This window comes from Arachis stenosperma, chromosome 10 (genome assembly GCF_014773155.1).
Source record: "Arachis stenosperma cultivar V10309 chromosome 10, arast.V10309.gnm1.PFL2, whole genome shotgun sequence".
NCBI lineage: Eukaryota > Viridiplantae > Streptophyta > Magnoliopsida > Fabales > Fabaceae > Arachis > Arachis stenosperma.
Genome location: NC_080386.1, coordinates 57857250 through 57874746, shown reverse-complemented (window position 1 = coordinate 57874746; position 17497 = coordinate 57857250). Strand labels below are relative to the sequence as shown.

General features: G+C 39.4%; 2 protein-coding genes across 2 annotated transcripts; both read left to right on the top strand.

Moving 5' to 3' along the window:
* The first annotated feature begins 9795 nt into the window (after nucleotides 1-9795).
* On the top strand, nucleotides 9796-11694 carry LOC130957137 (uncharacterized). Its single transcript, XM_057884022.1, has 2 exons — nucleotides 9796-10683; nucleotides 10762-11694. The coding sequence occupies exons 1-2, from the start codon at nucleotides 9796-9798 to the stop codon at nucleotides 11692-11694; spliced, it is 1821 nt and encodes a 606-aa protein (XP_057740005.1).
* A 126-nt stretch (nucleotides 11695-11820) lies between these two features.
* Nucleotides 11821-12396, top strand: LOC130957136 (uncharacterized mitochondrial protein AtMg00860-like). Its single transcript, XM_057884021.1, has one exon. It carries the CDS (start codon nucleotides 11821-11823, stop codon nucleotides 12394-12396), a length of 576 nt encoding a protein of 191 aa, XP_057740004.1.
* Nucleotides 12397-17497: the final 5101 nt, after the last annotated feature.

Sequence of the window (17497 nt, the reverse complement as noted above, 5' to 3'; positions counted from 1 at the left end):
AGCTAGGACTTATGGACTTGGATTGATATAGCTCATTTGACTTTCCTTGTTAGAGGATGATTTAATGGGATTTATCCTTGCAATTATCATGTTGTGGTTAGTGATAAGGATAGAGATCTTTGACTACCAAACCTTGCCAAGACCTTTTTATCATTTGATTTTAATTACAATTTACTTTTCTGGTTTCTCATCCAAAACCCCAAAATATACATGTCCATAACCAATAACAAGAACACTACCTTGCAATTCCTTTGAAAGACGACCCGATGTTTAAATACTTCGATTATTAGTTTATTTAGGGGTTTGTTACTTGTGACAAACAAATTTTTGTATGAAAGGATTATTGTTGGTTTAGAAACTATACTTGCAATGAGATTTCATTTGTGAAATTCTATACCATTGATGAGTCCATATTTGATGAGATATTTCGGCTTGATTTTGAGTGGATTTTATACATAAACCTACACTTAAGCACCAAAATAACATACTTTTGTGTTTGATCCCTAAATAGAACCCAAATGCGAAAACATGTGTTTTTGTGGTTAAATTGAGAAATTAAATTCCACTTCTATTCCATTTGATGCCATGACAAGTTTGGTGAGTAATTTCAGGCCTTAGAGGCAAGAATGGATAGCCAAAAGTTGAAGAAAGCATGTACAAGGGAGAAAACATGAAGAAAACAAGGAAAAGCACGCACACCAAAGTGTGCGTGTGCACAACCTTACATGTGTGCGCAAAAAGAAGAATTTCCATGTGTACGTGCGCACAAGTACCTGTGCGTACGCACCGGTCAACTTTCAGCCGAGTGTGCGTACGCAACGGTCAACTTTCAGCCGAGTGTGCGTACGCACACATCTATGTGTACGCACAGGTACCAGCGCATGCTTCCATTAAAAAGTCACGTGCTGCGCGATTTCTGGGGTCTTTTGGCCCAATTTTTGAAGGCTCAAGGCTGAAATGAAATGCTATATCAAGGGAGCTTCAACACATATGAAAGGGAGCCAACTTAGATTAGAAAATACGTATAGTAGGAGTAGGAGTAGTGTAGTTTGGATTTCTTTATTTTCTCTCCTAGGGTTTTCAATTCCATCTCCATTATAGCATTTTATAGTTGATTTTGGCTTTGGATTTTGCTATATCATTGTAAGTATTTCCTTCATCTTTTCTTTTGTTGCACTATTTTGTCCTACACTTTCCTCTATTTGAAGTTATTTTTATAATTTTGCAATTTTGAGCTCTTGTTAATGAATTTGATGTTTGATGCTTATTTTATGTTTGTTTGAGTTGCTTATGTTGATTTCGATCATTTATGGTTCATAACTTTCATCAATTTACCAATTTTTCCATGTTTTATGTTTATGCCTGATGAGGGAAATATGATTCCACACAAACTCACTGACAAGTGTATCGAGACGCATTAAGTAGTAATAACTCAGAAGAGTGAGGTCTATCCCACAGGGATTGATGGATTGAGCAAGTGTAGTTAGGTGATGAATTTAGTAAAGCGAATATTTGATGATTTGAGTGAAACTTGATTAACAGAAGTAAAATTGAATGAAAATAAAAGGGGGAATGAAAATGGGCTGAATCTTAAAGTGCAGAAGAAGTAAATTGCAGAAACTTAAAGTGCAAGAAAATAAAAGAGTTGAAACTTAAACTGCAAGAAAGGTAAATGACTGAAACTTAAAGTACAAGAAATGTAAATTGCTGAATTTAAATTGCTAGGAAACTTAATTTTCATGAAGAATAAAGGGAATTTGGGTATTGGGATTCAAATTGAACTAGAAAATAGAGGTGTAGTAGATTAAAGAAGTATGAGATGAAGAGAAATTGCAGAAGAACTAAAACAGAAATGAAAAATTGCAGAAGAATCAAAACAGCAAGAAAGCTTAGCTCAATTATGAAATCCTAAAAGAGAAATTAACAATTGCAAAAGAGTAACAAGAATAGAAAGCAAATCTAGATCTCAATTACTCTCATGACCAAACAGTAAAGAAAAAATTGTAGAAGGAATAAAATGAAAGTAGAAAAGAAGACTTTGATCCAATTTCTAATTCTTAGAACTATAAAAGGAAAAGTAAAAGATGATTCTCAGATGAAGAATTTCAGTGGAGTTCTTCAATCTGAGTTCAAAAACAAAAATAAAAAAATAGAAGTTGCAGAAGAAAGAAAATGAACAAAGAAAACTTAGATCTGATCCCAATTCCCAATTTCTCAAAAAGAAAATTAAAAGAAAACTAAAAATGAGCTAAAGGTTAGGTCTCGTCCCCATTCAAATCAAATTTGATCCTATTTATACACTCTATATTTTCAGGCATTGAGCAATTAGAATGGGCTTTTGGGTTGGCCTTCAATAAAATTGGGTTGGGGTGCATTATAGCTCCTTCTAGTGAAGCGCTCAGTTGAAAAGTGAACGCCCCGTTCACTCCACCAAGCGTGCCTCCTTCACATGCCACATTTCTTCTAGCGCTCCCTTACGGAGCACTACGCTCACTCATTGAGCACTCTCCCTTGGTGCTTCCTTGGTGCGCGAGTTTTCTTCATGGGCGGTCTCCTAGTGAGTGCTACGCTCACTTATTGAGCGCTGCACTAGTACGGATGGCCAAAAGGCTTTCCTTCCAAGTTTGAAAATCACAAAAAAGGTGACAAAGTGAGCGCCACGCTCACTTTAGAAGTGAACGCTAGCCATGTTTGCTAGTGAACGTGGCGTTCTTCTTCTTAACGCAATGCTTCCCTGATTGCGTCCCCCTTTTCTTCATTTCTTATCCTACAAGCAGCCAAATAACCAATCAAAGTCTCACCAAAATCACAAAGTCTTTGCAACATTTAGGAAATCAACTAATTCTAGCATAAAACCTATGATTTTATGTAAAATAAATGATGTTTAATTGATTCAAAATAATCATGAATATCCACTCCAATCACTTACTTATTGTGCAAGAAAGTGCATAAAACCTAATGAAACAAATAAAAAATGCTTGTAAAACTAGCATAAGATGACTTGTCATCAATACCTGATGCACCACTATTTCATGGTACATCTTGTGCTTCATTGAGTGGATTTTATCCACTATTCTCATATTTATTCACAGAATCCGCATGTTTTACACTTTCCTTCATGATTTTGTGCTATGATGGAAAACATGCTTCTTTGGCCTTAATTTCGCTAATCTTATTCATCTCTTATTACCATTCGATGTCGTGATATGTGTGTTAAGTGTATTCAGGTTTCATAGAGCAGGAATGGCTGAGAGGATGGAAATGAAACATACAAAAGTGGAAGGAATGTGCGAAAATGAAGTTCTGAGAAGCTAGCAGCGACGCGTACACGTGAACAACGCATATGCATGCCTAGCGCAGAAGATAAACGACGCGTATGCGTGACTGATGTGTATGCGTGACAAGGAATTTCGCCAAACGACACGCACGCATGACCTATATGTACGCGTGACATGCGCCACATGCTGTACGTATCAGAAATCGCTCGGGCGATTTCTGTGCTATTTTTGACCCAATTTTTGTCCTAGAAAACACAGATTAGAGGCTGGGAGTAGAGCAGAATCGGGAAATCATTCAATCATATTTCTCATACACATAATTTTAGGTTTTAGATGTAGTTTTTAGAGAGAGAAAGGCTCTCCCCTCTCTCTAGGTTTTAGGATTTAGGATTTCTATTAGTTTTAGGTTTATTTCTCCTCCAATCTAGGTTCAATGTTCCTTTAATTTAGTTTCTCTTCTGCTTTTATTTATTCTATTACTTTAATTTATGAATTCTTGTGTTAGATTTGATTTTTCTTATTAATGCAATTTGAGGTATTTCATGTTTATTGTTTGCTTCTCCATTTGTTGTTATTGAACCTCTTGGCTTTGGTTGAGTAAATGGTAACACTTGAGTTATCAAACTCCTTTGTTGATTGTTAAATGAAGGTTGCTAATCGACTTGAATCCCTCTAACTCTAGTCTTTCCTTGGGAGTTGACTAGGACTTGAGGATTCATATTTATTTATCCACTTGACTTACCTCAATAGTTAGAGGTTGACTAAGTGGGAGCAACGGATAATTCTCATCACAATTAATAAGGATAACTAGGATAGGACTACCAATTCTCATACCTTGCCAAGAGTTTTTATAGTTGTTATTTTATCTCCCTTGTAATTTACTTTTCTTGTCTCTTAACTCAAAACCCCAAAAATACACTTTTCCATAACCATTCATAAGCACACTTCCCTTAATTCCTTGAGAGACGACCCGAGGTTTAATTAGTTCGGTTATCAATTTTATTAGGGGTTTGTTACTTGTGACAACCAAACTTTTATACGAAAGGATTCCTTTTCGGTCTAGAAGCTATACTTTTAACAAGAACCTATTTGTAAAATTATAAACCATCAAAATTCTGTTCGTCAATGCCCTCTATGTGTTTGATGAAATGCCAATTTTGACTATGGGATAATTTCCACCCCTAGGCTTGGGAAAAATGAGAGTATGGATTACTAGAGCTATAATGTCCAATATTTAGTGATAATTCTTGGGTTGTTAGTTGTTATTGTTTCCACTAACGCTAGCTTTTTATCAACTGGTTTGGTAAGTTAGTTAGGATTTGTGGATTGATAACAATTATGCTCACTTAACTTATCCTTCGATGTTAAGGGTTGACTTAGTGAGATTAATCCATCATAATTATCATAGTTGTGGTTATGGCAAGGAAGGGATTCCATAACTCATCCCAAGTCAAGGTTTCATTTATGTTTTAAACCACTTTTTCATTACTTTATAGTTTTAATTGTTCACATTACATACATAGTTTTTTTATTCCTTCATTAGTTTATTAATTGCAATTTTGTCTTGTTCTTTAATTCCTTTATTTTGTATGCTCTCAATCATTGAAAACCATTTCCTTACTTGCAACCAAAATTGTGCACTCCTTGGCATTATTTCCTAGGGAAGACAACTCGAGGTTGAAAGACTCTCGGTTATAATTAGAAATTTTAAACTTTGATCGGACATAACTTGTTGGTTGAGAAATATATTTGCAACGAGGTTATCTCTCCTTTAAGGAGAAGGAATTCTTTACCGACGATTTTGCTTGCATCAAGTTTTTTGTGCCATTGCCGGGGAGCTAGCGTCATGAGTGCTATATTTTGGTTGTTGTTAATATGTCCGTAGTGTGAATTGATACTTTTTGGTTGTTTGCTTGCTTTTGTTGGTAATCAGGATTTTGTTTATTTTGTTAATTGATGTCTTTAGCTTCTATTTTCAATTTTCTCTATGAGTTATCACCCTCTTGGTTTGGATTTTGGTTGTGATCTTTTTGTAGGGATTGTTAACTTCCATTTTGGGTTGCATCATGGGATTGGAGCATCAATTTTGGAAGGAGCAACCTCCCCTATATTACAATGAGCCATACCCTTCCCAATGTATATACCCAACCCAAGAATGTGGTGGATTTCACTTTGATTATGCACCTCCACCACCATATGCATATAACCCATACCCCCAACATAACCCTCAATCACCATATTTTTAAACACCACACCATCCCCGCCATACACCTTCTTACATACCACCTCATGATATTCATCAACATGAACTACCTCCCACATATCCAACCTTCTTCCTAACTAATGAACATTCCCTCTTATCCCAATGTGAAGCTTTCCCACCCTTGGCCCAAGACCATCAAGACCTTTAAGCCTTTCTCCAAGAGCAAGAAGGATTCCAAAGGACACAAGGGCAATTCGTGGCAACCATAGCCGAAGCAGTGAACCGCTTAGTTCTACCTCGCTCATTCGATCAAGGCACTTCTCTTGAGGAATATGGAGGGTCAACTAAAGCTTGTAGTGAAGAGGAGAATATCGAGCCACAAGGGAAAGAGGAAGAGTTAGGGCATGAACAAGAGGAAGAAAGTGGAGCATTGTAATTGGAGGAGAGAAGGGGATAATTGAGGGAGATTAACCAAGATAAGGATTCCATCATTGATGATTATTTGTCCTTCTTGGGTTGGTACGTGGTGGAGAAAGGAGTGTGGGTTGCCAAGAAAATCCAAGGCTCTTCAAGAAAATCAATTCAAGAGTTGGAGCTCAAGCAAGGTGTAGAGCACGGATGGGTGATTTTTGGAGAGTGTTCGGGTACTACAAGGGTCAATTGAGAGCTAGTCCATCTGGCTTGGAGCATAAAGGTCAACAAGAAGGAGGACGGGAAACTCGAACATGGGATCCCGGAGGACCTATACAATGCAAGCTTGGATGGAGGTTCAAGGAGGAGTGGAAACACAAGCCACCTTAGCTAGAGTCTCCTCCAAAAGTCCAACTTAGGACTATAAACCAAAGTGTTAGGTGGGACACATCCCACCATGGTAACATGTTTCTTAGCCTTTCTCTTAGTTTATAGTCTTGGTTTATTGCATTTTTGTTTGCCTTAGTTAGCTTAGGATTAGTTTAATTTTGAGGTTAGTAGGTTAATTTGCATATGGATTATGAATGGTTGAGTTTTTACATGTTTGGGGTTGAGTTTTGATTGAGTTGAGGTTTAATGCCTTAGATTTTGAAGCAAAATTTTTCGAAAACAGGGCATCTGTGCATACACATGCAGTTGTGTGTGCGCACAAAATCTCTATGTTTCGCGTCCTGAGAGTACACGCACCAGCTATTATGCCTCCTGTTTGGAGCGCTCGCACGTCTTGTGTGCACGCATTCCCCTGTTTCTTGCACCTTGTGCGCGCGCACGCAGGTGTGCGTACGCATGCAACCTTATTTTAGCACTCTCTATGCGGCCACACGCCAACCCGCATCCCCTTTGGTGGGAGCGATGGCACAGCTTGTGCGCATGAATACCCTCACTCCTATTTGCGATGGCACACACGTGATTCTTTCCAAAAAAAATGTCCTGTGCATGCATACAAACTTGTGCGCGCGCACACATCTTACACCCCCTTTTATCCAGAGCGTTTGCACGACTTGTGCGGACGCACACCACCAACTTTTCGCCTAGTGTGCCTATGCACACTGTAACGGCCTAGCCCCGAAGAAACGGCACTTTTTCGAGATCAAACGGAATTTTTACAGAATTTTTAGGAATTTCTATGCATATAAGCACCCCCACTGCACAGGTGCAGCGTCATCAAGCTGCTGAGTCAGCAGCTTGATTGCACAGGACACCTCTTCTAATCTAAGTAGGCACGTCGCGAAGAGTTGCGTTTTTTAGCCACTTCTGGCCCAAATTTCAAAATTCTGATTTCCGTGGTTAGTCTCTATGTGACGAGCCGGTCACGAATTTCGAGAGAAAATTATATTAATATAATATTCATATATTATTATATTATTCAGAATATTATATTATTATATTCTCTACTGTGATTAATGTTGATCTATGTTTAGTAATATAATAACTGAGCTAGAAATCTACCGGTAACGGATAATACCGGCATTCTTAGATGAACTTAGCACTGCTAATGCTTCATGATATATCTTTTATTCTTATGATTATCCAGTTACTAGTGTCATTTACACTAAGTAACTTAATGTTTATCCATTAGCAGTGTAATTACTTAAGTTCTAATACATCTAGCTTTAGTAATTATCCTTTTCTGAGATATTTTGACAAGTAACTTTTGGATAATCATCATCCAAAAGCCACGGCCTCCCTTGGACAGCTTGGCTATCATTTTTTTTCTTCGAAAAGCTTAGAACACCATGAAAGAAAACCATGAAGCTTCTATGAACACCTGAGCTTCTTTCTTCACTCTTTAAAAGTGATATAGCTGTGTACCTGACCTTACAGAGTAAACAGAGAATTGTAAAATGAGCTTTCTGTGATGTTGTAATGCTTGATTTATGATGATTGCTAAGTGATGAAAAGTATGGTTATATGTGAATTATGAGCCTTCGGGCAATGCTTTTGAATGTTGTGCGGGGACGCCCGTATTGTGATGTTGCTTCCCAGACAGGCTGCGGTAGAGTAGTACCAGCCTTGCAAGCTGAATGCTTGGTAGAGGCCTGACTCGCATACCTGCGGTATATTGAGACCTGAGCAAATACCAGCCCTGCAAGTCGAGAGCACTTGGTAGAGGGTATGCGGTACTTAATCTGGGATTAAGTGTTGGGAAGGCCTTATCTGACTTGGAGGGTCGGATTGCGTCGGGTGCGGGTCGAAACCAACAAATGAGCTCATTACCTGCAGTAGGGACAGACATGCATCATACTTGTTTGTGCATTATTTATTGCTTATCTTCTTGTGTTCTTGTTCTATTCCTTGTTTGTTTGAGCATAACTGTGTGATTGCATATTAACCTCTACAGGACACGGGAGTCCTATTCTACGAGATTGATCCACCGTACATCCACGTGGACCCGGTGCGCGGCGAGTATTACATCTATTGTGCGGTACCTCGTATCCGTAATTATGTAGTTCGTGGTAGACCTTTCCAGTACCCTATTAGGATAGCAAACTTTAATCCTGATGCACCCTATGAGTTTCCTTATCTTGGTTACACCCGGCGGACCTGGGATATCTCATCCTGAGGAGCAGATGCCACCTCCACCTGACTATCCTCTTCCACCTGAACCTCCTCTACCTGATGAGCCTATACCTGCCCAGCCTATCCATAAGGCACCTCCTGCACCTTTTGTCCTTGATGAGTGGGGTGTTCCTGTGTTGCCACTCGAGCTTGATCCTTTACCTTAGCCGATCGAGCCTCCTGTCTTTGATGAGTAGCAGGGACATGAGTATGATCAGATCATGGAGGCACCACCTCCTTCTCCCGACTGTATTTCGTTTGGTAGCTATCCTTTTATGGTACCTGTGGCCAGCAGTGATTCCTCTGCTATCACTCCGCAGAAGAAGAGGACGAGGAAGAAGAAGATCCAGAGGAAGATCCTAACTTCATTGTTATCTCCTCTGACAGCGATAAGGATGAGCCAGGCGAGGCGCCAGCAGGCGAGCATCACCATTCGCCCGGTGGTTTTCCGTGAGGTACTCTGGACCACGATTGAGGAGACTTTTTGAGACGCCTAGTCTAAATTCAGTACATTAGAGTGTCTCCCTCACTTTTGTTAGCACGATTAGAGGGAATAGGCATATCATAGAGTTAGGCTAGCCTGGGTGCCAGCTTCGGGACTTTTGGTCAGGCCAGGCCTTGGGGCGTCTTATGTATATATATGTATATACTATATGAGTCACTGAGTATTGGGGTGCTGTACTATAGCTCTATGCTTATATAATTGAGCCACTTCTGTAACATGATGTATATTATAGTGTGTTGTTCCATATTCTGTTATCTTTGTTTTATGTATGTGAATGTTTAATTATCCCTTGATATATGGAAGGTATGCGGCTTAAATTATTCTTGTTTTAAAAAAAAATTTACTTGTAAAATTCGCGGGGTTTAACAACGTACAGGCTTATATTATTAATTAATAATACAAAAAGGAAAAACAAGTTGGTAACATTCAATTTCTAGTATGATCTAGACATGCTAGAAGTTAGGTCGTTACAATTTGGTATCAGAGCGGTTCTTCCTGTTAGAGCCTGGGGAATGGACTGAATCATGCTTTATTGCATGCTCTGTGGTGTGTCTCATGCTTATAGGGTATCTATGTGATATGTGTTGCATGAATGTCTTTGTGCTTTCATTCTGATAATGTTCATGCCCAACTTGAGGTATTAAGACTGGTCACCTTGGTATTGATTGTTTGGTGTGAACAGAATCAGGATGCCTCCACAGAGACGTAGCGATCGGGAAGGGTCTACTGTTAACAATCCGCCGTGAAACGATGATAATCTGTTTGCTGCGATTCACGCTATGGCTGAGGCTATGCGTGAAACGGCGACTGCTACTACCCGAGCAGTTAACCGTCTGGGGGAACGTAATGGAGAGCGTAACAATGACCGTAACGGTGAGAATGGTGGGAACGGTGATGGAGATAACATGAATCATGATAGGCCTATGACATTAGCTGCTTTCTTGAAAGTTAATCCACCGAAGTTCAAGGGTAGGACTGTAGCAACTGAAGCTGATAATTGGTTCCGAGGCATAGAAAGGTCCTTGAGGGCACAACATGTCCCGGAAGAACAGTATGTAGAATTTGCTACTTATATGTTGGAAGGGGATGCTCAGCACTGGTGGCAAGGCATTCAACGTTTACTGCAGCAAGATGAGGGTAATATTTTGTGGAATATTTTCAAAGAAGAGTTCTATAAGAAGTACTTTCCTAGAGCTACTCGTGAGGCAAAGGAGATGGAGTTGATACAATTAAAACAAGGAAGTATGTCTGTTGCTGAGTATACAAGGAAGTTTGAAGATTTATGTCGTTTTTCCAAGGTTTGTCAAGGGAATCCAGCAGATTTTGAAGAGTGGAAATGTTTGAAATTTGAAGGAGGACTCCGTGAAGATTTGTTGAACTCAGTGGTTCCATTGGAAATACGGAATTTTGCGGAGTTGGTTAATAAGAGTCAGCTAGTAGAGGACTGTGCTAAGAAGATAGCTGCAGCTCGGATGAATCGCCCAGGATCTTCCTTTCATAATTATAATCGGTATACAATTCCTCAGGGAAGGAATTTTAAGCAGGGAGCAATGCCTTTACGAAGGTACAATCAGAATAGAAATGTTCATGCACGTCCTACAGGATGGAATGGAGGAAGAATGAGACAGGATATGGGTAAGCGACCTCAGCAGGCGCAGATGCGACCAGTATGTAGGTAGTGTGGAAAGGAGCATGGAGATAGACCTTGTCAACTTACAGGCATTATCTGTTTTTCTTGTGGTCAGCCTGGACATATGGCTAAGGACTGTCTGAAGAAGCCAGTACAAGGAATAGATAGGCTGCGACAGCAAGGACGTGTGTTTGCTATGACTGCTGATGACGCAATGAAATCAGACTCCCTAATCCAAGGTCAGTGTTATGTCAAATCTCGACTCTTAACTGTACTGTATGACTCTGGTGGATCACATTCATTTATTTTTGAGACTGTTGCGCATGAGTTGGGATTAGATTTCACCATGTTAGATTATAATCTAATTGTTCGTACACCCACATCTCAAAATGCCTTGACTAGTCAAGTATGTCAACAGGTGCCTTTTGTTATTGAGGCTAGGACTTTTATACATGACCTGGTTTGTTTGCCTTTGTGTGGTTTAGATTTTATCTTAGGTTTAGATTGGTTTTCTAAGCATCATGTTTTCCTTGATTGTTTTAAACGAATTGCTATATTTCCATCATCTAAAATGCACACTGAACCAGTTGAGTCTTGTACTTTCTATTTGAATTCCCTAAGAGTTATTTCTAGTAATAGTGGGTTAGAGGGTTACGTTCTACTATCGGCTAGCTCAGAAACTAATGAACAAGGCTTGGAGCAAATCCGAGTGGTGAAGGAATTTCCTGATGTTTTTCCGGATGATATACCTGAGTTTCCACCTCAGAGAGAGATAGAGTTTAGTATTGAGCTGGTTCCTGGAGCCGGACCAATTTCTATAGCACCGTATCGGATGTCACCGTTGGAACTAGCAGAGTTAAAGAAGCAGTTGGATGAATTGCTGGGGAAGAAGTTTATTCGTCCGAGTGTATCACCATGGGGAGCTCCAGTGTTACTAGTAAAGAAGAATGATGGTGGAATGAGGTTATGTGTGGATTATCGGCAATTGAACAAGATCACAATCAAGAACAAGTATCCACTCCTAAGGATAGATGATCTGATGGACTAGCTGAGAGGTGCGATAGTATTCTCGAAGATTGATTTGCGGTCAGATTACCATCAAATCCGGGTGAAGGAATCAGATATATCTAAGACTGCCTTTTGAACTAGGTACGGTCACTATGAGTATACGGTTATGTCCTTTGGACTGACTAATGCTCCTGCTGTATTCATGGATTATATGAAACGCATTTTTCGTCCGTATCTAGATCAGTTTGTGGTAGTCTTTATAGATGATATCCTCATCTATTCTAAGACAGAAGAAGAACATGGAGAGTATTTGAGGATTGTGTTGCAAATATTAAGAGCACGGAAGCTATATGCGAAATTGTCGAAATGTGAGTTTTGGGCGACAGAAGTGGCATTCTTGGGACATGTGATCACACGAGATGGTATAACTGTAGATCTTTTAAAGATCGTGGCCGTAGTACAATGGAAGCAACCCAAGACAGTTACAGAAGTTCGTAGTTTATTGGGGTTAGCAGGATACTATCGGCGGTTTATCAAGGGTTTTTCACAGATAGCTTTACCTTTGACTCGCCTTACTAGGAAGGAAGTTTCATTTGAGTGGACAGAGAAGTGTGAAGAAAGCTTTGAAACTTTAAAGGAAAAGTTGACGACGGCGCCAATTTTGGTGTTACCAGACCCACAGGAACTTTTTGAGGTGTATTGTGATGCTTCTTTTAAGGGACTTGGATGTGTATTGATGTAGCATAAGAATGTGGTAGCTTATGCTTCGAGACAACTAAGACCTCACGAAAGGAACTATCCGACACATGATTTGGAATTAGCAGCAGTGGTCTTTGCACTTAAGATTTGGAGGCACTATTTGTACGGAGCCCAATTTGAAGTTTTCTCTGATCATAAGAGTTTGAAGTATATCTTTGATCAGAAAGACCTTAATATGAGGCAGAGGCGATGGATGGAATTTTTAAAAGATTATGATTTTAAGTTGAGCTATCATCCTGGGAAGGCAAATGTAGTCGCAGATGCTTTGAGTCGGAAGAGTTTGGGCATATCCTGGATGATGATCAAGGAAGAAGAAATGATCTCAGCCTTTGAAAACCTAAAATTAGGAATGAGAGAGACATCAAGAGGAATTGTTATGGCGCAACTACAATTAACATCTGACTTTAAGATAGCTATTTAGCAAGCTCAAGCCCAGAATTCAGGAATGCTGGCATTGTTAACACAGATGAAGGCAGATCAGCCGGAAGAGGTATGCCAAGATAAAGAGGGAATATGGAGATATAGGAACAGAATTTGTGTACCTGCTCAGGAGGACTTGAGAAAGAACATTCTGACCGAAGCTCATGAAAGCAGATTTTCTATCCATCCCAGAATGACTAAAATGTACCAAGATCTGAAGAAGATGTTCTTGTGGCCGGGAATGAAGAAAGATGTAGCAACGTATGTTTCAAAGTGTCTCACTTGCCAGAAGATTAAGGTGGAACATCAAAAACCACCTGGAACCCTGCAACCATTGGAGATACCGCAATGGAAATGGGAAGAAATTACGATGGATTTTGTTACTGGGTTACCAAGAACCTCTGCCAGGCATGATGCAATTTGGGTAATTGTAGATCGATTGACAAAATCAGCGCATTTTCTACCAATTCAAATTGGTCACAGCTTGGAGAAACTCGCCCGGTTATACATTCAGGAGATAACACGATTGCATGGAATATCTTCATCAATTGTGTCAGACAGAGATCCAAGGTTTACTTCTAGATTTTGAGGAGCTCTACAGAAAGCTTTTGGGACGAAGTTGCACTTAAGCACAGCATATCACCCACAGACTGATGGACAGACAGAACGAACAATTCGTACCTTGGAAGATATATTGAGATCTTGCGTGATGGACCAACAAGGTAACTGGGACAAATACTTGCCATTGATTGAGTTTGCTTACAACAACAGTTATCAACAGAGTATCGAAATGGCAGCATGTGAGGCCCTCTACGGAAGAAAGTGTCAATCACCATTATGCTGGTATGACAAGGAGGAAGGCAGGATTTTGGGGCCAGACTTGGTACAAGAAACTACCGAACGGATTAAGCACATTCGAGAGAAGATTCAAACTGCCCAAAGTCGACAAAAGAGCTATGCAGATATTAGGCGTAGGCCCTTAGAATTTAACGAAGGTGATCATATTTTCTTAAGAGTGACACCTACGACTGGAATAGGTAGAGCTCTTAGGACTAAGAAATTGAATCCACGATACTTAAGTCCTTTTCAAATTCTTAAAAGAGTCGGTCCAGTAGCATACCAAGTAGCTCTCCCTCCTTATTTGTCAAACCTTCATGATGTTTTTCATGTTTCACAACTCAAAAAGTATAATCCCGACGAAAGCCACGTCTTACAACTAGAGACAGTACAGCTGCAAGCCGACTTGACATATCAAACCCTACCAGTCAGGATTGTGGAACGAAGTGACAAACAGCTTAGAGGCAAGACAGTATCATTGGTTAAGGTAGCATGGGGACAAACTGGGACTGAAGAGTACACATGGGAGCTGGAAGACAAGATGAGAACAGACTACCCGTTTCTCTTTTCAGGTAATTGAAATTTTGAGGACAAAATTTTCTTTTAGGAGGGTAGAATGTAACAGCCTAGCCCCAACGAAACAGCGCTTTTTCGGGATCAAACAGAATTTTTTTACAGAATTTTTAGGAATTTCTATGCATATAAGCACCTCCACTACACAGGTGCTGCGTCATCAAGCTGCTAAGTCAGTAGCTTGATTGCACATGACACCTCTCCTAATCTAAGTAGGCACGTCGCGAAGAGTTGCGTTTTTGAGCCACTTCGGGCCCGAATTTCAAAATTCTGATTTCCGTGGTTAGTCTCTATGTGACGAGCCGGTCACAAATTTCGAGAGAAAAATTATGTTAATATAATATTCATATATTATTATTTTATTCAGAATATTATATTATTATCTTCTCTACTGTGATTATTGTTGATCAATGTTTAGTAATATAATAACTGAGCTAGAAATTTACCGGTAACGGATAATACCGGCATTCTTAGATGAACTTAGAACTGCTAATGCTTCATTATATATCTTTTATTCTAATGATTATCCAGTTACTAGTGTCATTTACACTAAGTAACTTAATGTTTATCCATTAGCAGTGTAATTACTTAAGTTCTAATACATCTAGCTTTAGTAATTATCCTTTTCTGAGATATTTTGACAAGTAACTTTTGGATAATCATCATCCAAAAGCCACGGCCTCCCTTGGACAGCTTGGCTATCATTTTTGTTCTTGGAAAAGCTTAGAACACCATGAAAGAAAACCATGAAGCTTCCATGAACACCTGAGCTTCTTTCTCCGCTCTTTCTCAAACCGAAACCCCTATCAAAAATCTTATCTTACCAAAGTGTTCACCTCTTCCTCCTCTTCATTTCTATGTCATTTTTCATGGAGTAAATCAAGGTATGAAGGCTGCTCCTCCTCCTTGAAAATTCGGCCATGGTGGTTCCTTAAGCTAATGATGTTTTCTTCATGTTTTCTCTTAGGATCTCTTATTCAATCACCAAAAGCACCAAGAAAACGTGATTTCTAGTTACCTTAAGGTGAGAAAAACCTTCTTTTCATCATCATGAAGCTTCATCCTTCATGGTTCATAAGATTCTAAAGTTGTTTTTTATGTTAAATAGGCGTAAAAGTGCTTTTGGAAGCTTGTTTTTGGTGCAATCCTGGACAGCAGCAAAGGAGGTAAGGTTTGGTAAATTAATCAATGATTGTCTGTGTTCTTGAAGTGTTAAATCAGATCTTGTTGCTTGAGGTTTGATTTTGGGTGTTTGTGTGATGGTTTGATCATGAAATCTTGTTGTTTAATGCTTGAAAATCATGTTTATGATGGTTTTGAAGTGGCTGTTGGTGCTGCTGGAAAACGTGACATTCCAGCCATGAAAATCATGATTTTTGATGCTTATTTGATGTGTATTTGATGGCTAAAAAGTTTCTCTTTGGTTTGATAAAAATCGGGTTCAAATCGATTTCCGAAAAGATTGAAAAACTAGCTGAAAATCAAGCAAAAATCTGTTGAACTTTTTGAAAAAATGTTTTTGGTTTTTGGAAGAACATGAAAACGTGTATTCATGGAGTTTTGGGGTCAAAATTCAATTATTAAAAAGTTTGGGGCTCAAAATTAATTAATCAAAAGTTGAGGGGCTAAAGTGCAATTATTAAAAGTTATTGAGGTCAAAGTGCAATTTCCAAGAAGTTCGGAGGTCAAAATGCAATTTTTGAAAGTTAAATAAAATATTATTATTTTAATAATAAAATATTAATATATTATTAATAATATTATTTTAATAATAATATTATTTTATTAATAATAATAAAATATTGATAAAAAGACAATTTTTCCTAAAAGCCTCAGGAAGGCAGTTTTGAGTCCAGAATTCTCTAATTTCCTTTACTAAACACCTAAGAAGAGGTATAAGAGAAGATATAGAGGTATACGAGGTAAAGAAACAAGATTTTGAAACTTGTGTTTATGTTAAAAAGAAAAGGAGTTAAAAGTGATATAGCTGTGTACCTGACCTTACAGAGTAAACAAAGAATTGTAAAATGAGCTTTCTGTGATGTTGTAATGCTTGATTTATGATGATTTCTAAGTGATGGAAAGTATGGTTATATGTGAATTATGAGCCTTTGGGCAATGCTTGTGAATGTTGTGCGGGGACGCCCGTATTGTGATGTTGCTTCCCAGCCAGGCTGCGGTAGAGTAGTACCAGCCCTGCAAGCTGAATGTTTGGTAGAGGCCTGACTCGCATACCTGCGGTATATTGAGACCTGAGCAAATACCAGCCCTGCAAGTCGAGAGCACTTGGTAGAGGGTATGCGGTACTTAATCTGGGATTAAGTTCTGGGAAGGCCTTATCTGACTTGGAGGGTCGGATTGCGTCAGGTGCGAGTCGAAACCGACAAATGAGCTCATTACCTGCAGTAGCGACAGACATGCATCATACTTGTTTGTGCATTATTTATTGCTTATCTTCTTGTGTTCTTGTTATATTCCTTGTTTGTTTGAGCATAACTGTGTGATTGCATATTAATGTGTGAATGTGCATTTACTTCCTATTTTCTCTCTTGTTCATGTGTTAGTTTATGTTGCTGTTATGTACATATTACTCTATATTTATTTATACTTCTATGACCACGGACATTATAAATGAACTTAACTGTAAACCCCGACCTTACTAAGAACTCCCCAGTTCTTACCCCTTACAACTCTACAGATGGACACGGCAGTCCTATTCTACGAGATTGATCCACCGTACATCCACGAGGACCCGGTGCGCGGCAAGTATTACATCTACTGTGCGGTACCTCGTATCCGTAATTATGTAGTTCGTGGTAGACCTTTCCAGTACCCTATTAGGATAGCATACTTTAATCCTGATGCACCGTATGACTTTCCTTTATCTTGGTTACACCCCGGCGGACCTGGGATACCTCATCCTGAGGAGCAGATGCCACCTCCACCTGACTATCCTCCTCCACCTGATGAGCCTATACCTGCCCAGCCTATCCATGAGGCACCTCCCGCACCTTTTGTCCTTGATGAGTGGGGTGTTCCTGTGTTGCCACCCGAGCTTGATCCTTTACCTGAGCCGATCGAGCCTCCTGTCTTTGATGAGCAGCAGGGACATGAGTATGATCAGATCATGGAGGCGCCACCTCCTTCTCCCGACTGTATTTCGTTTGGTAGCTATCCTTTTATGGTACCTGTGGCCAGCAGTGATTCTTCTGCTATCACTCCGGCAGAAGAAGAGGACGAGGAAGAAGAAGATC

What these genes read in the sequence shown, in the direction of transcription:
- LOC130957137 (XM_057884022.1), top strand. Translation starts at nt 9,796, where the DNA reads ATGGCTGAGGCTATGCGTGAAACGGCGACTGCTACTACCCGAGCAGTT. An exon ending in AGCAGGCGCAGATGCGACCA is followed by an intron (nt 10,684 to 10,761) that starts GTATGTAGGTAG and finishes TCTTGTGGTCAG; the next exon opens with CCTGGACATATGGCTAAGGA.
- LOC130957136 (XM_057884021.1), top strand. Translation starts at nt 11,821, where the DNA reads ATGTCCTTTGGACTGACTAATGCTCCTGCTGTATTCATGGATTATATG.